At 41.3% G+C, this 11,423-nt stretch overlaps 1 protein-coding gene across 1 annotated transcript; it reads left to right on the plus strand.

Annotated features, from left to right (window-relative positions):
- Positions 1-1,962: 1,962 nt before the first annotated feature.
- On the plus strand, positions 1,963-10,178 carry T265_06335 (hypothetical protein; the record flags this gene model as incomplete). The annotated part of the gene is made up of 4 exons (XM_009171568.1): positions 1,963-2,231; positions 2,841-2,904; positions 9,708-9,795; positions 9,922-10,178. 4 exons carry the CDS (start codon positions 1,963-1,965, stop codon positions 10,176-10,178), a joined length of 678 nt encoding a protein of 225 aa, XP_009169832.1.
- Positions 10,179-11,423: the final 1,245 nt, after the last annotated feature.

The raw sequence follows: 11,423 nt of genomic DNA on the forward strand, positions 1-11,423 counted from the left end.
CTTCCTCAAGAGTAGGTCTGTTTGTCTTCTGGGTTCCATCTGTGAACACTTATAGTGTACTAACAGTGATTTTTGGGACTCTTACTTATGAGTAGGTTTTGTGTGATTTGAAATCCCTCGATTCCCGAATATGCCGCAGAGGTGTACCGTTTCGATTATTCCTAAGGCGCAGTATGCAAAAGGATACCTGCAGTTGTTGTTGCAATCAAACAAGGCCATATCAAAGAGTTCATCCCGGCCAACGAACTTTCGTAACAAATATTTCGATCACCTACACATTCAGCCAATCTTCTCTCTCCATACCAAATCAGAACCAATTAATTATAAAGTAAAAATCTTGTAAAAAGGTATTTCGTTCGGACCAAAAAAGTGTACCATCGAAACAATGATGCATCCTCGACTGCCACCATTTATGGTCAAACGCTTTCGCGACTGTTGGTATTCGGCTTCGGACGATCAAAGGATCGGATACAAAAGCGAACTGTTACTCTGGTAACGAATGATTTGGCAACAATCTGGCACTGTGCGCTAGATCATCCAATACTATATCCGCTTTTGCGTATTATCTGTGTCCTTGGTCCTAACCGCTTCAAAGAGCACGCGGCGACTTTGAATCATTGTGTCGGCTAGTGACGATATGGACATGCTGTATTGAACTCAACTGTTTTGTGCACATTCAGCGAAATTCCTTTGATAAAACTGGATACGACTGTGTTTTAAAACAAGCATTTTTAGAGGTATTACCGTACTCTAAAACACTGGGGAAAAAGTTCTTAGCCCGAATTTTGCTAAAACGTTCAAGTTTATCGTTCGAATGTATGTTGATGTCACTTGAAAATAGTATCGCAAAGTGCACAGGACGAGATCTTGTTATTTCAGGCGTCTGGAGACATCACCGAAAGACCACCACAGCAGTGACGATTTCCGCGAGATACACTCATTTGCAAACTCATTTGGTTTTCCGAGTGACTCAACTGGAACCCAGCTGAATTTCCCGTTTGTGATGATTCCAGGCAACCTTATGTGTAGTACATTGAAAAATATACATGCATCGCGATATCTCGAATATCGTAGCGACTAAAACAGGAGGCGGCCTGGTGCAGCACATGCAGTTGCCTGGGAACGTTACAAACGAGAGATTCAGCTGGGTTCCAGGTGAGTCTCTTGTGAAAACTAAATTTGTTTGCAAATTAGTGTATTTCTCGAAAACAGTCCAATTTGGGTTGAAGTAGAACATAAGGTGGACGGAAACTCGGGGACTGAGCCTACCTGAAGAAACCCTAGAAGGGCGAAACCGTTCGTGGGCTGTCGACAAATTTTCAGCAACCTTATGGGTAGTACATTAAAAAAAGTGACGATATTTGTTTTTTAGTGAGTCCGTTCGATTTAGCCTTCATTGACAATCATTCAGCTTGTGGTTGCAGGACAGAGTGCACCAAGGCTAATTTCACTGAATTTGCATGATGTCCGCTACTTTCAAAGTAGAGGGAATCAGTAAATTGCCGATATAGCGGCGTTCCATCACATAAATTTTAGAACGCTCGTTTGTTACATTTTCCCGGGTTTGAGTGCGAAGGAATTTCAAATGCCACCTCAAAAAGACGTGTGCGCGAAAAATCGTGACGTTCAACCATCAATTACATGTACGCTGTACCGGAACGAACAATGATTCCCCATAGAATTCGTCCATTTGGAAACCAGTGATCGAATTTCTTGTCTGTGATTAAAGGCACTCATCTGACCAACACAACAAGCTGCCGAAAGTGCAGGGAAACTTCATCGTTTTGGGTAACATTTCAAACGGATAATGGATAATCAAGCAGGCCTTACCATAAGCTGGGCTTAACGAAATACACTCATTTGCCAACAAATTTGGTTTTGCGAGCGATTCACCTGGAACCCAGCTGAATCTCTCGATTTTGATGTTTTCAGGCAACTTAATGTGCTGCATGGGGTAGCCTCATGTTTCAGCCGCTACGATATTCGAGATGTCGGCTGGAAACATCCAAACCGAGAGATTCAGCTGGATTCCAGGTGAGTCTTCCGCAAAATCGAATTTGTTTGCGAATGAGTGTATTCCACCAATTTCGTGCAATTTGGTTTCAACTAGTACATAAAGTTGACGGAAACTCGGGGGATGCGCCTACCCGATGGGCCCCAAGAGAGGCGAAACCGCTCGCGGGCTGTCGAGGTGTTTTCAGCAACATTATGAGTAGTGCACTACAAGCTGAGTGAGTCCTGTAGCATCCGGAATGTCACCACTTAATACTCAGCACTCACTTTAACCTATCCGGAGGTTTTCAGAACACGCACTAGGTTTGCACATGTACTTCGTTGGGCGATAAGTAATACGTTTTCGCTGAATTTATTTGAGTTCTATATGCAAAAAATATATGGGGAATGTAAATGACCTTTTATTTGGTGAACTACCACAACGGGTTTTTTTATAATACGGGAATTTGGGCTACTTGTTCGACATAAACATATTTCCAAGTTTTCGCACTTTTTACGCCTACTTTTTTCATGATGCGCAACGGAAAAAAATGAACTGGCCGAAGAGCCTTTACATCAGCTCCACCCGTTCGCTTCTTTAAAAAACCCTTGTACGAATTATCACTTATAGAGTTTGTTGGACACCCTAACTTGTGTTTGCTTGACTAAACGCCTAATCTAGTTTCGGTGGGCAGCGCTCAAGAACTGAGACTCCAGGCGCTTTTGCAATGTCTCTTCCAAGAGAAATTACTTCTCTTCTGATCCCTAGAACGTTTCCCTGTTCAGTTTTAGGATACCACCGTTTTGCAGACTTTTTGCATCTCACTTTATCCCTGTTTTACTTCCAGTCTAAAAGCGGCAAGTTTTAGCAAATTTCTGCTAAATCTCTATTCAGCGTCCATCACATTGATGGTATGAATACTTTGAAAAAATATCCTCAGCTTTAAAAATACTTTAATTTGCATCATAGAAGGATTCGATTACTGAATTTGTAGCCCCTTTCGGAGCGTATAGATCACATTTAAGACCTTCCTATCCCGCTCTAGTTTTTTGGACATACAAGGATACAAACTGAGCCTTCAAACGGCTGGGTTTTCGACTCCCTTACGCGTGATGACTCACTTTAGTTTAGCAAGATACAATGTGAAATCTCCAGTGTTTCTGCTCCGAGATGCTTAAGAGTCCTTGTGCCTAATTGAAGTGCTCCCGGGCGTTTATTATGCATCCCGAATCAAAGTTATCTAAATCCCGGACATGCTGCTACATCGTTAAATTCACGCCGGCAACCGTTTGTCATGTAAACAACGACCTCAACTTAATCATTCATTAGGTTCTCGTTGAACGAGAAAAAACTCCGAAGGAACGAATGACCCATTTTCCCTCCTCAGTAGAGTTTGAATAATTGTTGCTCAACAAAAATCGGATAGATCCGGACCCTCTGCCTCTCTAATACATCCTCGTACATGCTTCATTTCGTTTAAACAAAGTTGGAAATAAAACTTCAAGTTATGCTTGCGTTCTAATCAACCGTCATGTGACGACATTTTTTACACCATAGCGCTGGTACGCAAATAAAACTGTCGTGAAGTTCTTGTGATGTCTGATCTTTTAAACAATGATGAGAATAGCCTAACCAGTTAATCTAAGTTGGGACTTATATAATGTTCAAAAGTCACGAAGTACCGTATAGTGATAGAACGAAACATGACAGTACAGAACGTCTGACTAAAGTTTAGCATTTCGAACACACTGATTTGACTTCTTCGTTGAACGATTTTGAAAACGAAATCCTATACTAAACCACCACGTCTGTTGATATAGATTGGTACTCAGCTAGATTCTGAACTGACGGATGTCATACTAAATCCTTGAGCACCTGAGTAAATTTGTCCCCATGACCCCAACTTAATGATATACCGCAAAGTGATACTTACCTAACAATTGGCATACCTGCTGTGGAACACTAAAAACTTTCGTCTGGTTGGTATAGGCTTGATGGTTGAACTGGGCGAACATACGCACTTAGTTGTGCGAGAAATTGTTTGTTAATACTACTCTCAAGGGGGAATGAGGGTGGATTTTGACAAATTTCAATCACTGGGCTCACATCCGTGTAATTTTGTATATACGATTCTATTATATAAATATCATCCTTGAAAAATCGTTCAGTTGTTGACAAACTGTCATACCACCCGAAGGAAGTAAGAGGGCTAGATATCACCCGAGCCCAGACGGAAAGTCAGAGGTAGGGTTCGAACCCCAGACCTTCCGGTCAGTAAATTCGCACTCTAATCACTGAGCTATCTCATACTTCATCATCCTTAAAATAGAAAAGAAATATTTGAAATGTTGCCCTTGTATTCTCCAAGCTTTACCTCTGCAAAATCTGTGGAGAAAACGGACATAAGCTACAGTTATCATATCACAACTTGTTTCTAGGAAAGTAGAATATCTGTGTGGATAACCACTATTCGGAGAATAACAACAATCAAACAAAAAGCTGGGTTTGAAGGGCACATATATTTCTAGTTTGTGTTGGAACCCCTGGCACCACATAGGGGCTTTCTTTAATCTGATTTAGATGCACCCAATCCCTGCACAGCATCTGATAACTTTATAACTTTTGTATATTTGGTAAAATCCAAGATATCATAGGTCGTTACACAAAACATTTCATCCTGGCCATTGCGTTAACAGTCGTTTTTTTTTTGAGATTCCTCTGCCCAAAGTGAGAGAACGCGTCAAACCTTGGGCATGTGTCCGATCTTAAATTTCACCGAATGGTAGGTGAGATTGCAGTTGAAATTTCGACAAACAAAAGTGACAGGACTCTATTCGAAACTAATCAGTAAGATCAGAATTTTGCCTACGGAAATCGTAAAATTAAACAACATAACCAATCAAGAATGGTGGAAAAGTAAGGTAGGAGTACATATGTCTAGGGGATAACACGTCGGAATGGATGCCTTATTAGACAGGAAGAATCCTGGGCATTGAAGTACAGTTTCCACTATCGATATATTTAGCTTTACTAAGTAGCTTCAACTACATAGCTAATGGGATATTTTGCACCGGCCGTGGTATCATCCAGTAGTTGTCTGTACCTTTACAGAAAAAATACTTCACAGGTCTTTTTGAATCTGCAACCGAAGTGATTTTAGATGGCGGGACTCCACTCTGGTAAGACTCTCATGTACGTGCAACGTATCATGCCCCAGGATATCTCACAGCCTTGCAAATGTGTCTAGATTAGTGGATACAATCAAAGGAATAGATCAACTTGGACCGCGCTGCATTGTAGTTTCAATAAATCGCTGCAGTCAGATGGAATTGATCAGGGAAGACTGAGGTGCCTCATCAGACGCTGATGACAAATATACAACCTTTTTCGGAGCAGCTGAAAAAAATCTGGCTTAAAGTATGATATACGCAAAATTTTCTCCTGAAACGGTTGTTTACAGCTTTGAGGCGTTTCGGCGTAGAATTGATTCACTTTAAGGGTCTTCCAATCTAATTGAAGTAAGACTACGTACAATTTGAAACGATGAATACCAGAAAACGGAACTCGTCTGCGTCGTGGAGTTTTAAACCAATTGATCAGTTGATCCCCGGAATCTGTGTGATAGTTTGACGTCGCCTTCCAATCCCATGCATTTATTGGTTTCACTAACAAACGCCTAAATATAACAAACCAGAAAGCAAGTCATAAAAAGCTGGACGAAAAATTTGATTGTATATTGCTGACGAAAATGAATGTGAATTAAAATATTCGGAAAGACGGGTGAACAACAGATGTATTAAACAGTGACAAATTGGTCGGTCAAATAACTAGGGAAATGGATTACTCTCATTTAAGTTTTATTATTACTAATCGGTGATATGACAAATCTGGAATCGATACACGAAAGTTTGAAAATTTGGTCACAAAGATGCCAAATCGTATCATTTTCTTCGAGAACGCCACCAGAAAAACGAAATTTTCACAACAAAGTCAGTAACAAAACCTGGATGAGTATTTTTGCGGCATCTGGAAGGTGCGGCGTTGTATTGTCTTTTAACCGGGTTGGGTGATTTTTAACGGCTGACCGAAGCAGCAGCTGGGCGCTTCCAATGTGATGGAACCAGATAGAAATTCGTAGATCAACTCACTGTCAGAGGTCGTACAGCATTCTCATAGACAGATTTGTGGTTCAAAACATTTTCGGTCGGCCATAGTCAATTGGTTTCGACCTGAAAAGGAACAATTGCTGTAAACACATATCGCCATCACTTAAACATTATAACCGCGGATTTAGTCCAACAAATCTCTTTGTTACTGTAGAATCGTTGGTGCCAGTATGTGAACAATTATGCCTGAAATCTGTTAACAATTTCCAGAAGTGGACTTGCCCGAGTTAAATCCAGATAAACCGAGCACACTTCCCAAGTCCTATTCCAAGTATCTTGTCCTATCACGACCAGGAGGTTCCAGATCACTCTTGACTGTAGCGGCGATTCGGATCTGCTTGCAGGAGTCCCACTGTGTCATGTATCGATCGTTTACGCTTCCCCACGATTGGGAATGCAGAGGACTCGCAGATGCGCAAAACAATGTATACAAGTATGTGTCAACTACGTCTGATACGGTTAGCACTAGTTGTTTATGAAAGTTAGAACAGAAAACAAGCCAGGCGTTTTTTCATACCCCTCCATAAGCAGGAGAGGTACTACTGCGGATATTCACAAAGGAAAACGTAGACTCTCATTAACTTTAGAAAAAACTGAAGAACGTGTCATTTTTCATAAAACTATTTACTTGCCAATCGAAACGAGCATGAAATATGGATAGATTAATGACTTGCACTGTAGCTGGTGCAAACTACACGTCTATTCTGAGAGGGCACTGAAAACTGTTGTCAGGCAAAACTCACCCTGAACAGAACATTATTTATCGGTCACACTGGTGCATTTTTATTAGTAGAGAACTACCAAGAAATGCTGCTTTGTTTTCTGGGTGACTCACAAAGAGCTAAGCTACTCCCGGTCTGTGCGATTTTGTGTTAAAACTCGGGGAAGCATGTGGCTTGACTTGATGAATGTCACCATGATCTGTGTTTGAGCATCTAGCAATTGAACCTTGTGACGTTTTGAGCATTACTTTCGGGATTTTCCTTCAGTTTATCCACTAAAAGCAAGCTTGTTTGATAAAGAACCAGAACAAATCCCTTTTCGTTTCGATATGCGTCGTTTCAAGTTTACAATAAACGGATTTCGACCGACCGCCTCACAATAAGACAGTTTTCTGGTCTTTCAGACTTAATCCATTGTAACAACTTTTCCTCAAGGTGTATGCTTTTTAATATTTTCTCTGTCAATCTGCAGTTACATATTTTTCAGTAGTAAAGCACGTTTTTGTGATTTAAACTCACAGCTTCCAATTAACTGGAGAGAAATTTGCGATTTTTGACAAATTAGTTTCATGCCAGTCGGTTTCAGTGCTCCTGAGACACTGCAGAAAAGGGTACCTTGCAATATCAGAGCTTAAGACCTAAAAAGAAAACCCTCTTAACTGGTAAACTATGTGCACTATTCTGAACTTCCACAACCGCAATTAATAAATTGGCACGTGACGGGCACTATTTCATGTATTCTCATGAAACTGTAGGAATGACTAAATTTCAACGAATTATCTTGCAACGACATAAAACAGCAATGATCCGGCTGCAAAGGGTCAACTCTGAAATGAAGTTTGGAGACGTGGATGACGCAAGAGGATGCAAGATCCTGTTACGTAGTGAAACATGCCAGTGACTAAATAGGGGCTATACCAACTTAGTGGGTATATTTGCCATCCAGTTCATACTGGAGTGGCTTTTGAACCCCGAACCGTGCACTTTTTAAACACAAGTGATAATGTGACAAAATAGGTGGTCTTTTGTGGGGACTGGCGTTCATTGCTTACTCGGTCTAATTTATTTTAATGATGGGGTCAAAAACATTTTTGGGCTGTTTGAAAGCATTCCTGCTTCCATGTATATGATGGATCAAAGCAAGCTCGCCAGTTCCCTCAAAACCGACTCAAATCAGGAAGAGATAAGAGGCGAATGGTCGCTTTTTCACAACATTTTCTTATGCACGTGAATGAATATAATTTTCCACCTGGGGTTGGCACCAACTGACAAAGTCTGGACAAACGCTGAGTGGTTACAATGAAACCGAGAGCCAGTTGGCCATGTATAACCAACTTCAATATCCACTTAACTCCTGTAAGTTTCTGTATGACCCAAAACTTCACAGCTAGAATTAAAGGAGATTTTCGCGACATATCTTACTACAGATAGTTTGATCAGCAACCAGCCAAGAACGAATCCCCAATTAATCAGAGTTATTTTGTACAGTGATCCATGGCCCGCAAGGGGGTCTTAAATTAGCCCGTGTTTCGTTTTTCAGCGTTTGGTTAAGCAACATTTCACAAACTACCAAAGTTCGCCGGTATCTTATACGGTTACGTGGACCACTCAACCGAAAAGACCAGGCATACGATCATCATCGGATCCCTAGAATCGTTTTTTTACGCACACAGCACGGAAAATTTTAACTTCTCGACAATTTCGATTACAGCGTGCGTAATGTGTGCACCAACATGCTCACTCAACTCATTTAACCATCGTTTTGTTTAAGCACCCTTTTGCCTCGGGCTTCGCGCAATTGACAAAGTACATAGTTTCGGATTAACCGCAGGACGGAGGTCAAGGTCAGTTCCACTGACGGCTTACCCTGAAATATGTCGATATCCTTGACAAGAGACGACGTGGCCTTAATGCGATCCAGTCGCTGTTAACTCCGAACCACATATGGAAGGGAACGCTGATTTGGTTTTAGACTGAGGATAGATAGGTTGGTTAATGATATAGTAGCCAGATCAATTAAACTTGAGAAGAGACGGCATTTGAAGGAGGAGGTCATGGTCGAACAGCGTGATGCACCATCAGTCAGGTTGGCCATCACAATCGTAACACTTACGGTAGTATAGCGACCTCAAAACTGAATCGGCGGACTGAAGTTTCAGTCTTCCGACCACTGACGATAACCGTTCCAGGAAAAAAATTGGTATCATTAAAACTTCGAATCAAGTAGCCGAAAAGCGGTTCCCGTACTGCCATGTGAACTGTTTTTGAAGTGGAAAGCAGTCTTGTCCTCGAAATTGTCTGTGCGCACTCTTCCTCCACCCTATGTTCGACACCTCACAGGACTGATATATCCGTTCCGCCATTGCTTAAACACCTTTGTACTGCGAGTAAGGTTAGATCGGATAACAACCGACACCATGCGGACGCATGCAACGTCATGCGGTTGGCCACCGATCTACAACAGAACCTTCTTGAATAGACGTGGAATTTTTAACGAGTGATATTTATGTTATCAAATCACTTCATTTGCTTGCAGCTTTCACGTCCACCCACTCGGACTTTAGTCGCATGCTGGTTTGTCCTAAGCAACGGAGACCATCGGGATTCATCGGAAGCTTCATGTGAATTGGCCACCTTCACAATGAGTTAGTAAGGCCGATTTCAAACTTGGACAACATTGCTTCTGCGTCTCGTCAAATAAGTTACTTCTCGGGTCGGTGGCTCAACCGTATTTTCAAGTAATCGCATTCAATACCGACGGTTCCTGAGTAGTTGGTTTTAGCTGAATCCGTGGTTATTACCGGACATTTTTTGCTCCATGAAAAGGTTTGCGAATTACCACACTGTTGCATGGGTTTTCGGCAAACTGCAGACCAAAGTGACGAGGGTCTCAACAGCCGTCACGTCCAAATAGGTGTCTGATTTCGAGAAATACACTCATTTGCAAATCAATCTGGTTTTCACGAGGGACTCAACTGAATCTCTTGTTTATAACGTTCTACAACTAAATGTGCTGCACACAAGCCGCCTCATGATTCAGTTGGCACGATATTCGAGATATCGCAGTATATTTTCATAAAGGAAACTAGTCACAAGGTTGCTGAAAAGTCTTGGACAGCCGACGACCGGTTTCGCCCTTCTTGGGGCTCATCAGGTAGGCGCAGTTTCCGAGTTTCCGTCAACCTTATGTTCTACTTTAATCCAAATTATACTTTTTTCGAGAAATACACTCATTCGCAAATCAATTTGGTTTTCACGAGGGACTCAACTGAATCTCTCGTTTATGATATTCTATAACTGAATGTGCTGCACACAGGCCGCCTCATGATTTAGGTGTCTGATTTCCCACAGTGAAACGAATGTGTATTGAGAATACATAAAATCCAATACACGTAATGTTATTTTGCTAACAAGTACGTCATCGTTTCCTCTTGTGAAACTAGCCAGACTATATTCTCCAATGACGTGAGCTTTGATATAACTTGATAAAAATCGGAGGTAACCGTGACATATCTCATTAAATTTGACTCGTGGAAGTGAGTATAGGATGAACCATGGGCATAATGAAGGGCCTTACAAAGAAGTAAATATGGCCGTTTGACGCGGTTTGTTGCTGAAGAGAGCTTCGCATGTAGGCTATCATCCATCAGCACATTTGAACAAAGTGAATCATTGCAAAAGCCGTTTCATCATCATTATCATCATCATCAAAATTAGCACCGTAGTCTCCATCATCATCCAGATTGAGTTATTTTGCTATCTAGACAAAGTGGTGAGAACTGGTGTTATGACTCGGCGAGATTTTTGAACAGTTTGAACATGGGACAACTTGTCTAATCCAAAACCGAACGTGGTGGGGAGTCTTGTTTTTTATGCACTCGAACTGCCGTGTTACTTCACTAATTATTTTGTTTCCATTTTAGAGAAAGCCGCAGTATTTGACACGTGTTTGTTGACAGTGTGCTGCTCAGTTGCATCTGTTAAAATATGTTAATTGGTTGCTACAATTTTTCCAGAAAAAGATCACCGGCAATGATGGAATAAAGACGATAACTTGTCAGTTTCGATAAACCCTGCAGGCGGACCTCAGAATTAGACAAAGACACCGTAAGGAGACTCAAATATTTCCATGCGTGGGTTGGCCCTTCGAATGCGGTTGTTCAACCAATGAGTAAGGTTTGTCTCTCATTTAAACCTAAGGATAGATATCGATTTATTTATTCATTTGGCCGAAATGCTACAAAAGATTTCCAAGGCGATTTTTTCTTTGCTTCAAGTCGATCATCAAAACACATTGTGGTTGGACAGGTTTGAAAATGTCTGATACAGCACTCTAGCTCAGTTCGCGTTTATTGAAAGTCTGTCGATAATTTCTCCTTGAATTACTTCAACTCCTCGGTTAGTCTTGCCGTACAACCTCGTTACTTTGTTGTTTTATCGTAATTTCTCTCCCTAGAATGATGATAAAACCATCGTATACTTCCTGGAAATTCGGCAAATTTTGATCACGTTCTTCTGTGATATTTAATTTGGCGCTAAATC

The sequence above is a fragment of the Opisthorchis viverrini genome, assembly GCF_000715545.1.
Source record: "Opisthorchis viverrini unplaced genomic scaffold opera_v5_125, whole genome shotgun sequence".
In the NCBI taxonomy this organism is placed as follows: domain Eukaryota; kingdom Metazoa; phylum Platyhelminthes; class Trematoda; order Opisthorchiida; family Opisthorchiidae; genus Opisthorchis; species Opisthorchis viverrini.